The sequence below is a fragment of the Felis catus genome, chromosome D2, assembly GCF_018350175.1.
Source record: "Felis catus isolate Fca126 chromosome D2, F.catus_Fca126_mat1.0, whole genome shotgun sequence".
Classification (NCBI taxonomy): domain Eukaryota; kingdom Metazoa; phylum Chordata; class Mammalia; order Carnivora; family Felidae; genus Felis; species Felis catus.
The window spans coordinates 16,877,630-16,896,491 of NC_058378.1; the positions used below are offsets into that span (position 1 = coordinate 16,877,630).

General features: G+C 39.3%; 1 protein-coding gene across 1 annotated transcript in view; it reads right to left on the reverse strand.

Annotated features, from left to right (window-relative positions):
• Window positions 1-972: 972 nt before the first annotated feature.
• Window positions 973-18,862, reverse strand: part of TSNAX (translin associated factor X) — a 32,276-nt gene continuing 14,386 nt past the window's right edge. The window contains exons 5-6 of the mRNA XM_003993916.6: window positions 5,871-5,998; window positions 973-2,820 (exon numbers count right to left, since the gene is read on the reverse strand). Coding sequence (XP_003993965.1) covers window positions 2,443-2,820; window positions 5,871-5,998 — 506 coding nt within the window. The 3' untranslated portion in view covers window positions 973-2,442. The remainder of the gene's footprint in view (window positions 2,821-5,870; window positions 5,999-18,862) is intronic.

Here is an 18,862-nt window from a genome sequence, read left to right on the forward strand (position 1 = left end):
CTATGGCTATGCAATGTGGATTCTGAAAACCACTGATTTAATACATGCAGGAATTACTTATGAAGGAAATAACCCAATTTTATTCCAGAATTGTCAGTAACTTGCCATGCAACCTAGAACCACTTTCTTTTTATAATAAAGATGAAAAATGAAAAACATGACAACATTTGATGCTATCAGAGCAACTATTTTAAAACTGAAAAACATTCAGGATATATTTAGAGATCCTCTACTATCCTGTCCTAACACCTACTCTATTAATATGCAATATATAATTACAATATGCAATTAATATTGCATATCAATATGCAATTAATATTGCATATTAATACGCAATACGCACTGCCAACAGCGATGGCACCAATCCATGGGTAGTAAATACTGTTGACTGCCTACCCCAAGGCTATTTTCCCCTTCTCATATGATGATAATGCCCTAATTCAGTTTCTTTTATTTGCCCTTCTCCTCTCAGAAAAACGGTATTTTGGTCTATTAGGTGATATCATTCTCCTCTCCACTAAATAATTTAGAAAGATAAGAATGTCACCCAGTTTGGGTCAATGGGATGTACAGAGATGTCCTTCCTGAAGCCCTCCCTACCTCTGGACTTATTTTGAGAAATAATAAATCTTGGGGCACCTGGGTGGCTCAGTCGGTTAAGTGTCCAACTTCAGCTCAGGTCATGATCTCACGGCTTGTGAGTTCGAGCCCCATGTTCAGCTCTGTGCTGACAGCTCAGAACCTGGAGCCTGCTCCAGATTCTGTGTCTCTGTCTCTCTCTCTCTCTCTGACACCCCACCTCCCCCAACTCATACTCTGTCTCTCTCAAAAATAAACATTAAAAAAAAAATTTTTTTTTAAGTAATAAATCTCCATATTAAGTTAGTCTGTACTAGGTTTCCTATTTAGGCCCAAAATTCTACAACCTTTTGATTAAATATTTCTCAATATGATCAAAAAATAAGCTTTAACTTTTCTTTTAATATTTTATTTAAAGACTTCAGTTTTAAACATCTTTAAGACATTCATCAATCCATTTATTTATGTTACCTTTAACATTATAAATTTAACTTCAGAAACAGAAATACGTAATGAGACTATATTTTAGCAGTGTGTCTTCAAATAGGGAAACCAAAAGAAATGCTACCACCAAAACAAACCAACCAACCTAATTTATTAGGCATGTCTATGTTTTATTTTCCTTTACATGATTTTTTTTTTTTTTGGAAAATTTCACTTTCAAAGAATCAGGCCTTGCAAACAGAGCAGCTAATCGTTCCAAAAATAAAATCCAGTATCTAGATTCTCAAAACTCACAAAACCAAATGGAAATGTCTGGTTGTCAGCCAATAGTGTCATGCTCACATCAGTTTCACATCACAGGGAATAATCTAGAACTAATTTCAGTAGGCAAGTTCCAATTCTAAATATTACTAAAGACTACCACTGTTATTCCCAACTGTGTTGACAATTGTCTTATTGCTGAATTGTACATGATAAATTTTCTTTGGCAACTTTTTATACTATTAAGTAACACAACTGGACAACTATAAAGGCTTGAATTAACTCAGTATTTCAAAAATTTCAAACTTCACTGTAATTATTTAAATGTAATTTCTTATAGATGCATCTGTAAGAAACATGCCTAATGTAATAGAACGACAACAAAAGAATTGCTAAATAATCACTACTAAAAGCTTTTCAGATGTATGTACAAGTATATAATTGAACTCAAACACCAGGGAAAATATTACGATGTTAGCTCCAATTCACTACCAGACTTTATGTGCTAAAGGATAAAAAAATTAAATGTAGAAACTAAAATCTAGGTTACCTGTTAATTTTTCTGGAAGGCTCTTTCAAATGGGTTCAAAATGGCCTAAAAACTGGCCAGAATATAATATGAATTCTCACTATAATACTTCATAAAATTAAGTCTATTGATAACTTAATAATTTTTAATTCTTATTCTACGGAATAAGCCTATTTTGGAGGCTTCACAAAATATTACCAAGAAATTTTAACAGGAAGCTCAAGTCCAGATGTGTAGCTAGAAAATCTTTTCTATATATAACAAAATCACCAACTTAAATTATAAATGGCTTCCGCTAAATACTACCACTCCACACTTCACACAACGTAAATTGAAATAGGTATGGCAGAAAGTGCGCTCCGAAGCATGTTCACGTTACAAAGATAAACGATCAACTACAGCCAGCAAAAATACAGATAGGCATATATGCAAACCTTTGTATGCAAACTTTCATGAGTAAGATGTAAGAAATGATTCGTTTCGATAATTTTATGTACAGCTTGTTTACAATTTAAAACAAGTATGACTGAAAACATTTCTATTTAAAAGCCACAATAAAGCCCCACGAGATACTAAATAACAGTCTTACAAACTGGTCTCGCAAGAGAATAACAACTGAGGACGGTATTCTAAGAAATGCCCTCTTCTTGATCGATCATTTCTGTTTTAACCGAAAAGACATCTGCCAGCATATGTTTTGGAATCTCTGAGCCTCTGACTCTCAAGGCGTAACAAGCATTCTCCACTTTGGCCAGACTTTGTTTCAAAGTATACAACTTCTTAGAAACCTCGTAAGGTCCAGTATTGCCAATGAATGAAAACCCATCATAAACCTGACGTAAAAACTGGCTCACTTCAAAGGGGGTGTCAATGTCCCCATTCCCCACACTGTTAATACACATCCGCATCAACTCTCCAGTTAAATCAGCCACTCCCAGAAGGTAATCAACAGGTGTGATTTTCAGTCTCCAAGTACCAAACTGCTTATCCTGTGCATCAGAGGAGGGCTGGTAAAGAAAACACACACACACACAAAGAAAATACAACGTGAAAAAGAGTGAATATGCATGTATCACATTTATTATAAAGTATAAAATCAAGAGCAGATCAGTCATGCTAATCTCTAAATAAAATGATCTTTTTTGCTTAATGACCATTTGGGACGCTACAAGAACTCATGCCCTGCGTAGAAAGTTGAACTAAATGACTTCAAGATAATTTCATAATCTAATACTGTAGCATTTTAAAATCAACTATTCCCAACCTCATTTGACATACAAAATAAAATTAAAACATTCTGAAAACAAAGTCTGATGACTTTACTGCATGACGGTCACTTAGTTATCTAAATGACAAGTCACAAAGCCCTCTAGGTTGGTGATACACTCACGTTTTCCTAAGTCCCTTAGTGTCCCTTTCTGGCCTCTCTTCCATCCCCACTCAGCACTGACCATCATGATTTATTACTCTCTTGTTACCTCCTCCTCAGTGCCCTTAGATTCCTTTGTGGGTTTGTTTGTTTGTTTGTTTGTTTTTTTACTGCACCTGCCCAACAAAAACACAACCCTGCATCAATATTAAAGTCTACTCGCACTAGTGCTTTATTCAAGTGGCTGAGTACCACAGAGCTAAAAAAAAAAAAAACCCCAAAAACAGTAATGATAGTCACAGCTATACAGAATTTATACAAATTATTCACCAATCCTTTTTACTTATTCCTCTAGTTCTCTCTCCTGACTCTTCAGACACTGTTCCAAACCTTTATCAGAACTCTCCTTAGCCCCCTACTCAATCCCAAACCTCTCCACTCTGAGTAGACAATCTTGTCTACTGTCACTGACCTGGCCATGTGCCAGATCACCTGGCACAAGCTCTCTCAATGACCTTATTCCTACAAAACAAAACAAAACCAAAAAAAACTTATTTATGTCCATATCCATCTTTACCTTCTATCCTCCAGTCTCAGATGATGAGTTGTCCCTCCTCTTGTTTGAGGTTAACTCTTCCAAATGACCTTGACCCATCTCCTCCCACCTCTTCCAGGACCTTGCTTCATAAGGTGTATGCCCTTGGGCAAGTTATTTCATCTCTCTAAACCTCAGTTTCCTCATCTGTAAAATGGGATAACAGTACCTACCTCAGAGGTTTATTTTAAGGATGAGATAACATTTACCAAGTTCTTGGCATAATGCCCAACACAAAGTAAATACTCAATAAATGTTAGCTGCTATCACCATTACCATCATGTCAATCTCCTCTTTCCACAACAGTTTTTTTCCTTGCTCTATTGGAGCCTTTCTGGAAGAGGAGATGCCTAAATTGTTATTCGAAGTCCACAGGCGACTCAGCTAGGTGAAGTTGCAATTATACTGGAGGCCATTTTAGGCAGAGAGAACTGCAAAGGCATGCAGGTGAGAACTGTGATGTATGTTTGAGGAACGAGTGAGGTATCTCCTTGAGTCAAGTTTAAAGTAAGAAATGGTACAGGATGACTCCAAAAGGACAGTCAGGAGTAGAAAGTCACATTAAGGAATGTGAACTTTAATCACTGAGAAATTTAAATGGTTTTGACAATATTCTCAACAGGCAAGTCAGAACAAAATACCTTCCCCTATCAAATCCCAGAAGTTTTAGCACCAAGGATCTTTAGCACTAAAAGGAAAAACTATTTATGAATGTGGCCTGGTTTTGAAAAGCATATGTGAATATTATGACACCATAATCTTCAAATAACTTACTACCTAAATCCTGAAAACAGCACATTTACTCTCAGTTTCTCTTTACACTCTTGCCCTGATATTTTCATTCTGAATTAGAAAGAACTCGAAAGAAGGGTGTGGTAACTTCGGACAGAGGATCAAATAGGCTCTTTACTTCTTTCTGCAATGCAATCTTCACTAAACACATAAAAGACATACAGGAATTTTACTTCTCAAAAGTGAATATCCTCCTTAATAAACTTCATATAATTTTAAAAACTGAGAAAATATATATGTGGCTTCCTTAAAGTAAGTTGTATCTGTCATGCCAAATTAACTCTGACCTTTTGATGCTAACATTTTAGTTAATATTCAAGAAAACAGTATTTCTACAGCTTCCTCCATCTTCTGCCTGCCCATTCCGGCTCTGAGTAATGTTAAAAAAAAAAAAAACAATAAAGAAAAAATTATGAAAAATAAAGACAGGAAAAAACTAATTTTATCCTTAAGTGTATTGGTATCTCAGGAAGTACCCAATATTCAAAATCTCCTCTTTCATTGCCTGAACACTATATATTGAAACCCAGCGTAAAAATAGTATTCACTTAACAGTCAAACGGCAAAAGTTTCTCTTTTCTTAATTCGGAATAGCTATATAATTTTCAGATACAAGTTTTAGGGACTTAGTAAGCGATTAAGAGCTCTCACCTAACATAATAACAATTTTATATTAACTGACTATTGAGCACGTATGGCTCATATGCTATATACACTGCCTAACTGAAAGCCTTTCAATCAAATCCTGTAAAACACTCCTTTGAGGTAGATACTTGGTGCAAGGGTTCCTGCAGCACACTCTGAGAAACAGTGGCAGGGTGGACAAAGGCACCTGGCTTACATTTCAAAACACCTGGTTTCAAAGTTTAGCTCTGCCACACTTAATTAGTTGTGTGGCTTTTGAGAAGTTATTTAAATTCTCTAACGCCCACTTCTTTGCAAAATGAGAGTAAAAATTCTTACCTCATACAGTTAGTGAAAGAATTAAATGAGATAGTGCTTACGAAAGGCACACTGTAAATGCACAATAAAATCAAAAGTGGACTTAACAGGAATCACCTAACAGCGCTTTAGGTGAACAGCATTGTTTTCCCCCCAACATACCCATAGCTGTTCTTGTTCCATCCACTAACAAAACTATTTTAAAAGACCGTTTCCTTAGTTGGGAATCTTGGAAACCACACTCTAGAAAAGAACACTACCGTCTCAATATTCTTAGCATTATAAACCAGCAAACCTCCTATAACCATTATACGGTTATATAAATTATATAAAAATGTGAAGTGATTTTAAATTCTTACGGTCTTATTTTCTTTTCCATATTCTTCTGTTGTAAATATCAATTGTTTATTAATTTCATCCATACTGATAAGTGATCGTGTTTTGATGAAGTGCTGAAAAGAGACTGCCTCCACATATTCCTGCAGTCCTGAAATACCAACCAAGAAAATTGCTAAGGAACAACCATTACATTAGTCAGACTGTCATTAATAAAAAAAACTTCAAATTGCACAACACCTAGCTCATCAAAAGCTTAATGGATGCCTACTATAATGGTGGCACTGGATTCAATACTTAGTCTACGAAGGATTACCTGGGGATAGATGGTGGGGATCAGTACTGAACACAGCAAACATTTCTGTCACTGAACTTTACGAACAGCTCAAATACAAATGGATTCAAGTTCTTCTTTCTACTTCATGTGGCATTAGTCTTAGAAATCTACTCTCTCTGCTATGGGGAAATGTCAAAGATTTTTAGAAAAAAAAATTGATTTAAGGAAAGGGTATTATAAAAATTATTAAGGCTTTAACAGAAACTATACAATTGATTTTTGCTCTCTAAAGCAACAAAACAGATAACGATTTAATCAAATGAAGCATAAAATTAAACACCATTTGGATCTTTCTTGAAATTTTAATAGGTAGAAAACACTTTAAATAATGCAGAATAAAGTGTCAAAATACAAAATACTATTTTTCTCCTCCTACTCCAAAATGGATCTAAGAATAGATAACTCCTTTCCACTTTGATAATTTAAATTAAAAAAAAGAAACAGGGGCGCCTAGGTGGCTCACTCGGTTAAGCGTCCGACCTTGATGTGGGCTCAGGTTATGATCTCATGGTTCACGAGATTAAGCCCATGTAGTGCTCTGCACGGACTCACTGACAGCACAGAGCCTGCCTGGAAATCTCTCTCTCTGCCCCTCCCCCGTGTGCATTCTCTCTCTCGCTCGCTCGCTCGCTCTCTCTCAAAATAAAAACATTAAAAAAAAAAAACAAAAACAAATGAGCAATACAATCTTGTATCAGATGTAAGTTCTACAAAATTAACACTGAATTAAAACAAATTTTCGTAAAGGTCGAAAGTAGTACTATACTTTTTCAAGTGTTTTAAAACAACTAAGTTCTAGGACACCTGGGTGGCTCAGTCAGGTAAGCATCCGACTTCAGCTCAGGTCATGATCTCATGGTTCATGAGTTCGAGCCCCGCATCTGGCTCTCTGCTGGCAGTCAGCATGGAGCCTGATCCGGATCCTTAGTCTCCCTCTCTCTCTGCCCCTCCCCTGCCTGCACGTGCTTTCTCTCTCTCTCTCTCTCTCAACAATAAAAATAAAAAAACAAACATTAAATATATATATATATATATATATATATATATATATATACACACATATACATACACCAAAGTTCTATGGCCACAATTTTCAATATTAGTTTATTATGGCATAATCTATAAGATGATACAAGGAAAAAGTATTTCTTAAAATGATTATCATTACTGCTGAGTTAAGAAACAGTATTCTTTGTAAAGGCTTGATTGTAGAAACAAGAGAAGAAGGAATTCTGACTCCAGAAAGAAAACTCAGGACTGAGTAGAATCCCCAGAGTCCAAGCTGTCTCCCTGGCACCTGGGAAGAACACTCCCAGCCCTGACACCGACAGTCAGGCGTGGCGGCCGCAGCGCTGAGGCTCACCCCACTGTGGTAGCGTCGCATCAAATGCCGCAGCAGGGTCAAAGACACAAAAGGAAGTGGATGACTTGGTTCTGATAGCAGTAAGAGGAAACAACTGAATGAAAATATCCTGACTCATTTGGGGCCACGAGTGATGTTGAAGCAAGGTCAGAAATCGGTGCCTTTAGCTGACAGAACAGGACAGGATAGAATAGGTCACTGTTTAATAAACTGTAACATGCTGAGAAATGAAACAATAAACTTCAGGTTGACAGAATAGATAACATCTTCTACGTTTACAATAAAAAATATTTTTGTAAAATTTTAGTTTTAAGAATAGGTGACCACCCACTTCTCTTTCCCAAAGACAATCTGTACTTCACATTTCCTTCCAGAAAGAACTTCGTGCACACAAAAAGAAAAAGCAAAACCTAAGGACCACTCGTTGTATCTGTCAATAGGCTCTCCTTCGGTCAGCTCTTATGAATGAGCTACACAGAAGACACGTGTGCAAGGATATTCATCATTATAATCATTATAGCAAAACAGTGGAAAAAGTTTTAAAGATCAGTAATAGACATCACTTGCCAATTTACCGTCTCTCAGCTCCACTATTTCGGATAATGGAGGCGGACTCTAAAACGTTTCTCCTTTGCCAGCTGGCACGATATTGAACTTTGTTGGTAGACAGCACTGGAAGGAAAGCAGAGGAGGAGAAGGCGCTCTTCCTCGTTCTAGTGTGTCCCCCCCCAGCAGCCTTCTACATGTGGGGCAACCTGGTGCTTGAGGTGGCCAGTAGCACGTGGCATTTCCTCGGGAGCAGCTTCCCCAGGGAGCCACCACTGTGCGCAAGGAGTCTGATGGCACAGCACCAGCTTTCCAGAGAATTTTATCTGCTCCACCCCTCAGCAAACTCCCCTGCCACCCAATGGGCCACGCCCTCAAGGGGCTGAGGGGTGCACTCTTCCAGATTTGTTCCTCTCTTGGATGCCCTGGCCTTAGCCCTGGGGTAGTGGCTGTCCCTCTGATATTCCTATACTCTTCAGAGTACAATTTTCCTCTCATCAGATAATCTCCAACACAGTTAATTCTTTTTTTCCCCTCATACACAGTTAATTCTTTGTGTTAAACTTGCCCTGTTCAAATTACTGTGCGGCTCGTTTCCTGTTCAGACCCTGATGAATATAATAGGGAATTAGGAAAATAAAAAATGGTATTATTTCCCCTTTACCCCATCATTATAGAGGAGGTACTTTATCTTTTGAGGTTGTACTGTCCCCAGGATCAGGATAAAGATGCGATCCCAGTGGGAAGCTGAAGGCAGATTCTCCCTTCGATGCTCCACATTATTTATGTTCTCTGTCGGATGCTAATGGTCAGTAAAACATGCTCAGATCTCTCCATCTATTGGTCCTATCTCTCTTCTCCTCTTCAGAGCTACTTTCTGCCACATTCCTCGATAACCGCACCTCATACTTCTCAACCTACTTCATCCTAGTTTGAGCCCATCTCTACACCACAACAGCTCTCACTAAGATTATACTATTTCGTAAGCTGAATGGACATGTTTTCAGTCTCAATCTTAGCAGCAGTCAGTAGTCTGACCACTTGAAAGGAGGAATTCTTTAAACAAGTTTTCATTTGGTCCCTTGGAATGCATCATCCTCCGATTTCCCTTTTTTTCTACTTCTCTGGCCAGGTCTTCTTAGTCTCTGCCTCTATCAGCCCCAGGCTCTCTCAAATTCACTTACACTTGGTTTCAGCGAACCCTGCCACCCCCCAACTTCACATCTCTGGCTCAGAGTCACATATATCTAAATACATACTTGACAATTCCATCAGAAGGACCTCAAAATCAATACGCCCAACAATGAATTCACAATCTTCCTTCCACATGCAGTCCCCCTCTTTGTTTTGCCAATTCTAAGAGTCTCCTGATCTCCCCACCCCATCCACTTCTGACCTTTTCTCATCCATTCTCACACTACTGAATATTTGCCTTTTTAATAAAGAATTATCACATCACTCTCCTGCTTAAAGCCCAAATAGCTCTCCATGGTTCTCAGAATAGAGAGCAAAATCATTAACATGGCTTGTAAGACCCTGCTTAATTTCACCCTCCACCTACATCAGCCTCAACTTATACTACAGTCAAGTTATAGCGCACAAAAGGTTAAATTTCAAAGATGGGTACATAAACCCATATTTGTATAATGTCAGAATTGTTCTTAAAATCCTTAAAATCAGTAAGACTTGTATATATTCTACAATACAAATTTTCCCTACAGTTAATAGAATTCACTACTTCAGTATTTCTAGGCATAACCCTGTCCCCAAATTCCTGCAGCTGGCTTACATTTCAGGGCCAGGTTTCACAAAAATAGCAGTGCTTTAAATGTTAGAATCAAACACAAGTGGCAAGGCTCTTGTTCTACACATGTTAATCGACAGGGATGGGAGAGCACAGGAACCAGGACTATGTCATGTACCAGCTGAAGGTGGTAACATAGATTTCTCTGAACCTTCAAGCTATGGCTCAGTGACACCACCAAGCAGTCATTGTCTCAGCTTAATAGTGTAAGCCTGAAGGAGGATAATCACATCTATACACCGATAATCTCAAGCTGATCTGATGGTCAAGGTATGAGTTCCAATGTGCAAGTCAAGGTAGAAGATACCAGAAGTGAGGTTATCGCTTAAACTAAACCAGCCTATTTTCTATTCTCTTACAGCAATACTGTGTACAATGGCTACTTTTAGATGTGATTAATATTTAAATCAGTAGAACTCCCGAGTAGAGCAGATTACCCTCCATAATGGGGGTGGGCGGAGGTTGTTCATCTAGTCAGCTGAAGGCCTTATGAACAAAGAACACGGTTTCCCAAAACTACAACAGAGAAAGCTTGCCTGCATTTCCAGTCTGCAGATTTCAGACTCCAGACTGCAGCATCAACTCTGTATTAAAATTCCAGCCTTCCAGTCTAGTCTGCAAATTTCATACCTGCTAGCCCCCACAATCATGAGTCAATTTTTTAAACATAAACACATGTATTAATCCCTCGCCTGCTCTCTCTCCAGCTTCTCTGGAGAATCCTGACTATGAAATGCTAGTAGGCAAAATGCTTAAGCTGAATTCAGAGAACATGAATGTGTCTATAATGCAAGACTTTTGTAACCTCCTTCACTTTCTGTGCCTACGGTTTTCAGTTCTTCACCTATACTGTGCCCTCCCTTGCCTCAAGGGATTTTATATGCTCTTCCCTCAGCATCATAACACGGTCTTCTCACTCTTTCACCTAATAAACTGTTACTAAATCTGTAGGGTTCCAGGAAGTATCAACTTCTGAAGAAACTGCCTCAGACAACCCCCATTCTAAGCCAAACCCCTATTAGATGTTCTCCTAGTACGGTGTGCCTTTCCCTTCTAGGACTAATCAAAGTTGTATTTCAATAATGTAAAATTCCTTATCTAATACCTAGCAGTATCCTCTGCTAGGAGGGCAATACCACAACTACCTTGAGCACAGTTCTATCCCTAGTGCTTAGCCCGTCTTGCACAAACAGACACCAAAAAACATGATTAAATGAGGTAGATCCATTTCTGAAAAACTATTTAATAATTTTTGATTATGTTTTATAAGAACATTCAATTAACAAGGAAGTGCCCATTTTGGGGGAAAAACCCATAAAATCATGGAGAAATAAAAAATTAAAATGTAATACACATGCAGTGATTACAAACAGTGGGAAACAGGAAACCTGCTACTTGAAACAACATCTGGAGGGGTGGCACCTGGGTGGCTTAGTCGGTTAAGCGTCTGACTTTGGCTCAAGTCATGGTCTCACTTGAGACCAAGTTCATGAGTTCGAGCCCTGCATCAGGCTCTGTGCTGACAGCTCAGAGCTTGGAGCCTGCTTCAGATTCTGTGTCTCCCTCCCTCTCTGCCCCCTCCCCCAGCTCATGCTCTGTCTCTCCCTCAAAAATAAATATTAAAAAAATTAAAATAAATAAGTAAATAAAACAACATCTGGGGGCACTCAGGTGGCTCAGTTGGTTGAGCATCCAATTCCTGATTTGGGCTCAGGTCATGATCCCAGCTGTGTGGGATTAAGCCCCGTTCAACATGCAGCTACTTAAGATATTCTCTCTCTCTCTCTTCCCCCACACCCCCCCCCACACCAGGCTCACACTCTCCCTCTCTCTCAAAAACAAAAATATTTAAAAAGTTAAAACAACATCAAAAGGATTCTGACCACCTCAGCTCTCTAAACAAGGTGGCTTAAATCATTCTAGTGATTCTAGAACAAATACCACTATATTGCACTAATTTGCTTACAAAGATCAGCAAGGGCAAATCATGTCAAATCATGTGGAAGAACTTGATCCTGTTCAAAACTGAAATTCTAGGACCTTCTTCATGATGCTTAAGGATAGCATCCCAGAGTAGATGTCCCTTTGTTTAGAAGTCCTTTAAGGAGTGGTGGGACATGAAATGGAAAGGGTAGAAATGGAGCTAAATTTAGTACAGGGACCATACAGATGAAATGCCTTGAATAGTCAAAGAGAAATAATTTTAAGTTTTATCGCTCAACAATGGGAGGGGGGGACAAGCAGTGAAATAGCAAACCAGTATTTTAAAAACTATTCCTGGGGCACCTGGGTGGCTCAGTCAGTTAAGCATCCAACTTCGGCTTGGGTCATGATCTCACAGTTCGTGAGTTCGAGCCCCACATCGGGCTCTGTGCTGACAGCTCAGAGCCTGGAATCTGCTTCAGATTCTCCGTCTCCCTCTCTCTCTAACCCTCCCCTGCTTGTACTCTGTCTCTCTCTCTCTCTCAATAATAAATAAGAAACAGAAAAAAATTAAAAAAAAACAAAAACTATTCCTGATTCTTAATGGACTTTCTTTAACCAAGATGCTATCTATAGTGGTAAAACCACACTCCTCTGTGACTGGAAAAATATATTTGGCAAAATTCATCAGTTGTACAGTTGTTTTATCCACATGAGCCCACTCAAAGCATGGAAAACGGTTCCAACGAATACATTCTTAAAATGATTTGTAGTTAATAAAATCAACTAAGTCCAACCAACTCCCAGGCCTGTCCCTCATTTGTAAAACAAAAGTACTAGATACAATGATCTCTATGGTACTTTTCAAATTCAGAATGGTAGGAACTAATCTTCCTAATGACATGTCAAAAAAAAAATCCATTTAGTGAAACTAGATTATACGGCAACAACACAGAAACGTCATTTGCTTCTGCAACAAAGCACTGCCGAATGACGTAAAAATCAGTAGTAAGTTGTTGCTAAAATGTTTGCATTCTTACAAATGAATGCATATGCAGTAGTATTAAACTCACCAAATAGAGCAGACGACATAAAACTAACCATTTTAACTATTTTCAAGTGTGTAGTTTCGTGGCATTCATTCACACTGTGGTGCAACCGTCACCACCATCTATTTTTTCTTACAAAACTAAAACTCTATACCTGTTAGATAACTCCTCCTTCTCCTTTCCCTCAAGCCCCTAACAACCAGCATTCTTTTCTCCGTCTCTGAATCTGACTATTCTACTTACCTCGTGGAAGTGGAATGGTATGGAACTTATCCTTTTGTGGCCGGCTTATCTCACTTAGCACAAGGTCCTCAGGGTTCATCCACCCTCTAGCCTGTGCCAGAATTCTCTTCCTTTTTAGGGCTGAATAATACTGCATTGTATGGACATGTGAAATTTTGTTTATCCGTTCATCCATCAATGGGTACTTAGGTTGCCTCCACCTTTTGGGTATTGTGAATAATGCTGCTATGAACAGAAGTATACAAACATCTCCCAGTCCCTGAAGCCTCCAACAAAACTTTTTAAAAATATAAATAAAATATTAGTAGCAGCTTACTAAGTCTTGAGTGTCAGTTATACAGAAGATAATGTATCTGGTACTTTACATCCATCTTTTTAATGTTGATTATAACCTTACATGACTGTATCACTATCCTTCCTTTATAGATGAACCGAGGCTCAGAAGAAATTCAGAAATTCACCCAGGTCACATAGTAAAAAAACATTCCTACAACCCAGAAGCTCGTGCCCTTCCCGCTTTACCTGCCTCCTTACGTTCAAGTCCATACAAAACATTTTCACTTTTTCTCAAACTTTTCCCCCACTAAATCCCCAGTTCAGCTGTTCTCCAGGCCTTAACTTTATTCTCTAGGCTCTCACACCATATACTTTCATGATTCTGTGCTATTCTGTGCCTATGTTGCCTTCTCTCAAATCTTCTTCTACCTGTAAAAAAAAGTTGACATGTTCTGATACACCCAGTCAAGGCATTTCTTCATACCCACTACATAAAACTTAGTCAGCCAGCTCCAAGTTATGAATGCCTGTTTTTTTGCACCCCAGAGTTTTGAGGGAATGAATGATGTCTTCACAACTTTCTCCTCTCCCCACCCCAAAGCACCTTGAGAAAGAGACTCAAATGTTTAGCAAATTCTTCAAAATAATCTCTCCCTACTCTTACTGGTTTTAGGAAACTTTAAGTGCTCTGGCAAAACTATTTTAAAATCTGGTATTCAAATGTTCAGAATTCTCCAATTTTACTTAATATATAGTACTTTGGATTTAAGTCCACTAAGAAAGAAATATTTTTTTTTTAATTTTTTTTTTCAACGTTTATTTATTTTTGGGACAGAGAGAGACAGAGCATGAACGGGCGAGGGGCAGAGAGAGAGGGAGACACAGAATCGGAAACAGGCTCCAGGCTCTGAGCCATCAGCCCAGAGCCCGACGCGGGGCTCGAACTCACGGACCGCGAGATCGTGACCTGGCTGAAGTCGGACGCTTAACCAACTGTGCCACCCAGGCGCCCCAAGAAAGAAATATTCTTATAAGATAAAGTTCAAACTGATAAAGTTCAGAATTCGAGGTCTTCAAGGTATCGGATTTATTTTTCACGGGGGCAGAAAGAGATACAGAACAACAGCCCTCAAAATCCATCTGTGGTGTCAGTCTATATTAATGTGCGTGGCTGTCAAACAGTACATTTTCAAGTGTATCTAAAGTCACCATCTAAGTTGTCCCTGGGATGTGTTTGTTTAAAGTTACTTCATGGATGATGTGGCCATTTTTGCTTCATGGTTATTAGGTTTCATGATATACCACACAGAGAGTTCAAGGACATCTGGCCCCAAACACTGAAAAGCATTTTCGGTCACATCTAGGTAAAAGGATGTTTAAACAAGTTATGTTTCAACTTGATAAAAAGGACATCCGCTATTTTCAGTGAATAATCCCCAAGGTGAAAAATTTCAACCTACTGCCATATTCCATCAAACAATGCCTTCCCCTTCTGCTTTTGCCTTGGATGAAATCCAATTAGAATTATTTACAGAATCAGCTGCCAGTAAGAGAGAAGTCTGTAGGTTGTTTTTATGTAATTTGTTATTTTTCTCCATGTTCTCCTATTAGAACATATACAAGGAAACCCAATTAAACGCTTCTGATTATTTTCACTTATTCTTATAATATTTAAGCAGTATACACCCAGTCCAAATCTCCATCAAAAACCATATATAAAGGGGGCGCCTGGGTGGCTCAGTCAGTTAAGTGCCCAACTTCGGCTCAGGTCATGATCTTGTGGTCCATGGGTTCGAGCCCCGTGTCGGGCTCCGTGCTGACAGCTCAGAACCTGGAACCTGCTTCAGATTCTTTGTCTCCCTCTCTCTCTCTGCCCCCTCCCCTGCTCACACTGTCTCTCTCAAAAATAAAGATTAAAAAAAATTAAAAAAAAACAAAACACAAAAGCATATATAAAGAAAGGCAAACAGACCAGGCAGAGGTTTCATTCTAAACTAGCCTTTTTTTTCCAGGCTTTCAGTGTTTTAAATTTTTTTTTTTAATGTTTACTTATTTTTGAGAGAGAGGGAGAGAGAGAGGGAGAGAAAGAGAGAAAGTGTAAGTGGAGGAGGGGCAGATAGAGAGGGAGACACAGAATCCGAAGCAGGCTCCAGGCTCCGAGCTGGCAGATCAGAGCCCAACACGGGGCTCGAACTCACAGACCACGAGGTCATGACCCGAGCTGATGTCGGACGCTTAACCGACTGAGCCACCCAGGCACCCCTAGGCTTTCAGTGTTTTAAAAAAATTGCCTGCCATATGACCCAGCAATTCCACTCCTAGGTATATATATACCCAAGAACCTGAAAGCACAGGTTCACAAAGGCTTGTGAACACATGTTTATAGCAGTATCGTTCACAATAACCAAGGAGCAGAAACAACCCAAATGCCCATCGACTGATGGATAAACAGAATGTGGTATATATGCGCCAGAGAATATTATTCAGCCTTAAAAAGGAATAAAGTTCTGACATGTGCTAGGGCATATACGAGAGCCTTGAAAACATTATCATAAGTGACAAAAGCCAGACGCAAAAGGCCACATTCTGTATTATTCTATTTATATGAAATATCCAGAATAGGCAAATCCATGGAGATGTAAAGTCAAATAGTGACTGCCTAGGCTTGGCATGGGGGAAGGAAGATGGGGAGTGGCTGCTAATGGGTAGGGGGTGTCCTTACAGGGTGATGAAAACATTCTGGAATCAGTGGTGAAAGCTACACAAACTTATAATCACAGTAAAAAGCAACGAATTACAGGGGTGCCTGGGTGGCTCAGTTGGTTAAGTGTCCGACATCAGCTCAGGTCATGATCTCACGGTTTGTGGGTTCAAGCCCCGCGTTGGGCTCTGTGCTGACAGCTTGGAGCCTGGAGCCTGCTTCCGATTCTGTGTCTCCCTCTCTCTCTGCCCCTCCCTGCTCACACTCTGTATCTCTCTCCTTCAAAAATAAATAAACACTAAAAAAAAACAAAAACAAACAAACAAAAAAAGAAACCAATGAATTACACAATTTAAAGGGGTTAATTTTATGGTGTATAAATTGTATCTCAATTTTTAAAAATTACATTTATAACTTTTTTTTTTTACTGTTTATTCATTTTTTGAGAGCGAGAAAGACAGAGCGTGAGCGGGGGAGGGGCAGAGAGAGGGAGACACAGAATCCAAAGCAGGCTCCAGGCTCTGTCAGCACAGAACCCACGAACCACAACATCATGACCCAAGCCAAAGTCAGATGCTTAACTGAGCCACCCAGCTATTTTTAAGAATACCATCAGATTTTTTTTTCAAAAGTTAGCTTTTTCAGATCCCTGAAATGTTTAAGTAAAATCAGATGCAGGTTTGATTCACATGCCACTCTGCTAAAAAAAAAAAAAATCTACTCTCAAATATATAAATTATACACCGAAAATATATCCATAAGCCTTAGCTTTGTAGAGTATATCCAATTATACTATCAACAGTAAAACAAACACAAGTTCACTAATTTGGATTTTGCCTAATTGGATACTGTCTGTTTGAACAGGGCTTTTTCTTCAGCACTGAAGAGTATGTGTTCAGAAAATAAGTATTACTGAGTTTTTAATCCAAAATGAAAATAAATTTAATTTAGCACACTATTACAGATTAATTCTGCTAAATTCCAGAAGGGAACACAAACACATTAACAGTGATGTGCCAAACAAAGTAAGAAATGCCTCCCATACACATATTTCATTTAGTTTTCAAAACAACCCGTGAGGCAGCTACTATTGTTCTCCCATAACAGGTGAGAAAGCTGAAATTTAAACAAGTTGCATACTGTGCTCCAAGGTTATGGATCTAAGGAACATCAGAGAAAACACATAAGCCCAAGCCTGTCTGACAGCAAAAGCTCTCTTTCTACTTCACCTCCGTCAGTTGATTTTGTCTGTTCAAAAAGCAAACATGAATGAGTAGAAAAGTTAATAGTAATCTGGGGATCTTCTAAATCCTTCCAAGATGACTCTGCTAATACCAGAGGATCACATTCTCTTCCTATCTCACTTACTCGTGATAGCAATCCCTTAAACGTCTCCTGTCAGCATCGTCAACTCCCTTGTCCCTTGCAGTAATATTCCAACTCTTTTCACAGGAACATAATTGTTATGTAAGGCAATATAAACCGCAAATTTCAAATACATTCTTGTACTATCGTACTACTATGCTAAACTCTGTTTATTATAAAACTGCTTATCAAGTGCTATAAGATACAGCATAAGTTATTTATCAAATCATTCTGATAACTCTCAAATTATTTCTTGATTTTTAGATGCTGATGGAAAGATCTTTTGTTGCATTTGTCTTTCTTTACCTAAATGAAGCCACTGTCAGAGGCATGATTTGATATCGGGAACATCATCAAACTCTTCCCGTGACTGTCTCCATTAAAATGACAGTCATTTGGTGACCGGGGACCCTGACTGTGTGGGGAGCCTGCCTCCATGTCAGCTTCCAACTCTCTCCACACTCATCAAATCTCTGTTCCTCTCTCATCATCCTCTCTCTAACCCCTGGGATATATATAAAGGGAGTGGAAGAGAAGAAAAGTTTGGATGCCACTTTTTGGGGGGGCTGGGGGGAAGGGTGTGCCCAGGGCAGATTCCCTTCCCCCAGACCTCTCCCCTATGTGTTGCTACCCTCACCATCATGGGGTATGTCTCAAACAAAGCAAAGCTCTGCTGAACCAACCTCAAGGACTATTACGCAATCTGAGCACATATGCTTTGCATGAAACACCTGTTTATATCACTGGTTCCTGACAAACCTCCCAAATGCTATCTGCTTGTCCCCTTAGCACATTTCTTTGGAGGTTCACAGATGGGGGCCACAACTCAGCTGCACAACACAAATCCTCACAGCTGCATCTCTGGACTTAAAGCAACTCCCCAGTCTCCCCACCCCTCAAATAACATAATTTTGCAGCTTGCCCCCTAGCTGCACTGCACAAAATCAGAACGTATGTTGAAGTGTGAAGAGATGTCCTTCCTGAAATTCTCCCCACCTCTGGACTTATTTTAAGAAATAACAGTGGCACCTGGGTGGCTCAGTTGGTTAAGCATCCGACTGTGGCTCAGGTCATGATCTCATGGTTCACGAGTTCGAGCCCCACATCGGGCTCTGTGCTGACAGCTCCGAGCCTGGAGCCTGCTTTGGATTCTGTGTCTCCCTCTCTCTCTGTCCCTCCCCTGTTCATAGTCTCTCTCTCTCTCTCTCTCTCTCTCTCTCTCAAAACTAAATAAACATTTAAAAAAAATTTTTTTTAAGACATAATAAATCTCAGGGCACCTGGGTGGCTCAGTCAATTAAACATCAGACTTTGGCTCAGGTCATGACCTTGCAGTTCGTGAGTTCAAGCCCCACGTCGGGCTCTGTGCTGACAGCTCAGAGCCTGGATCCTGCTTCGGATTCTGTGC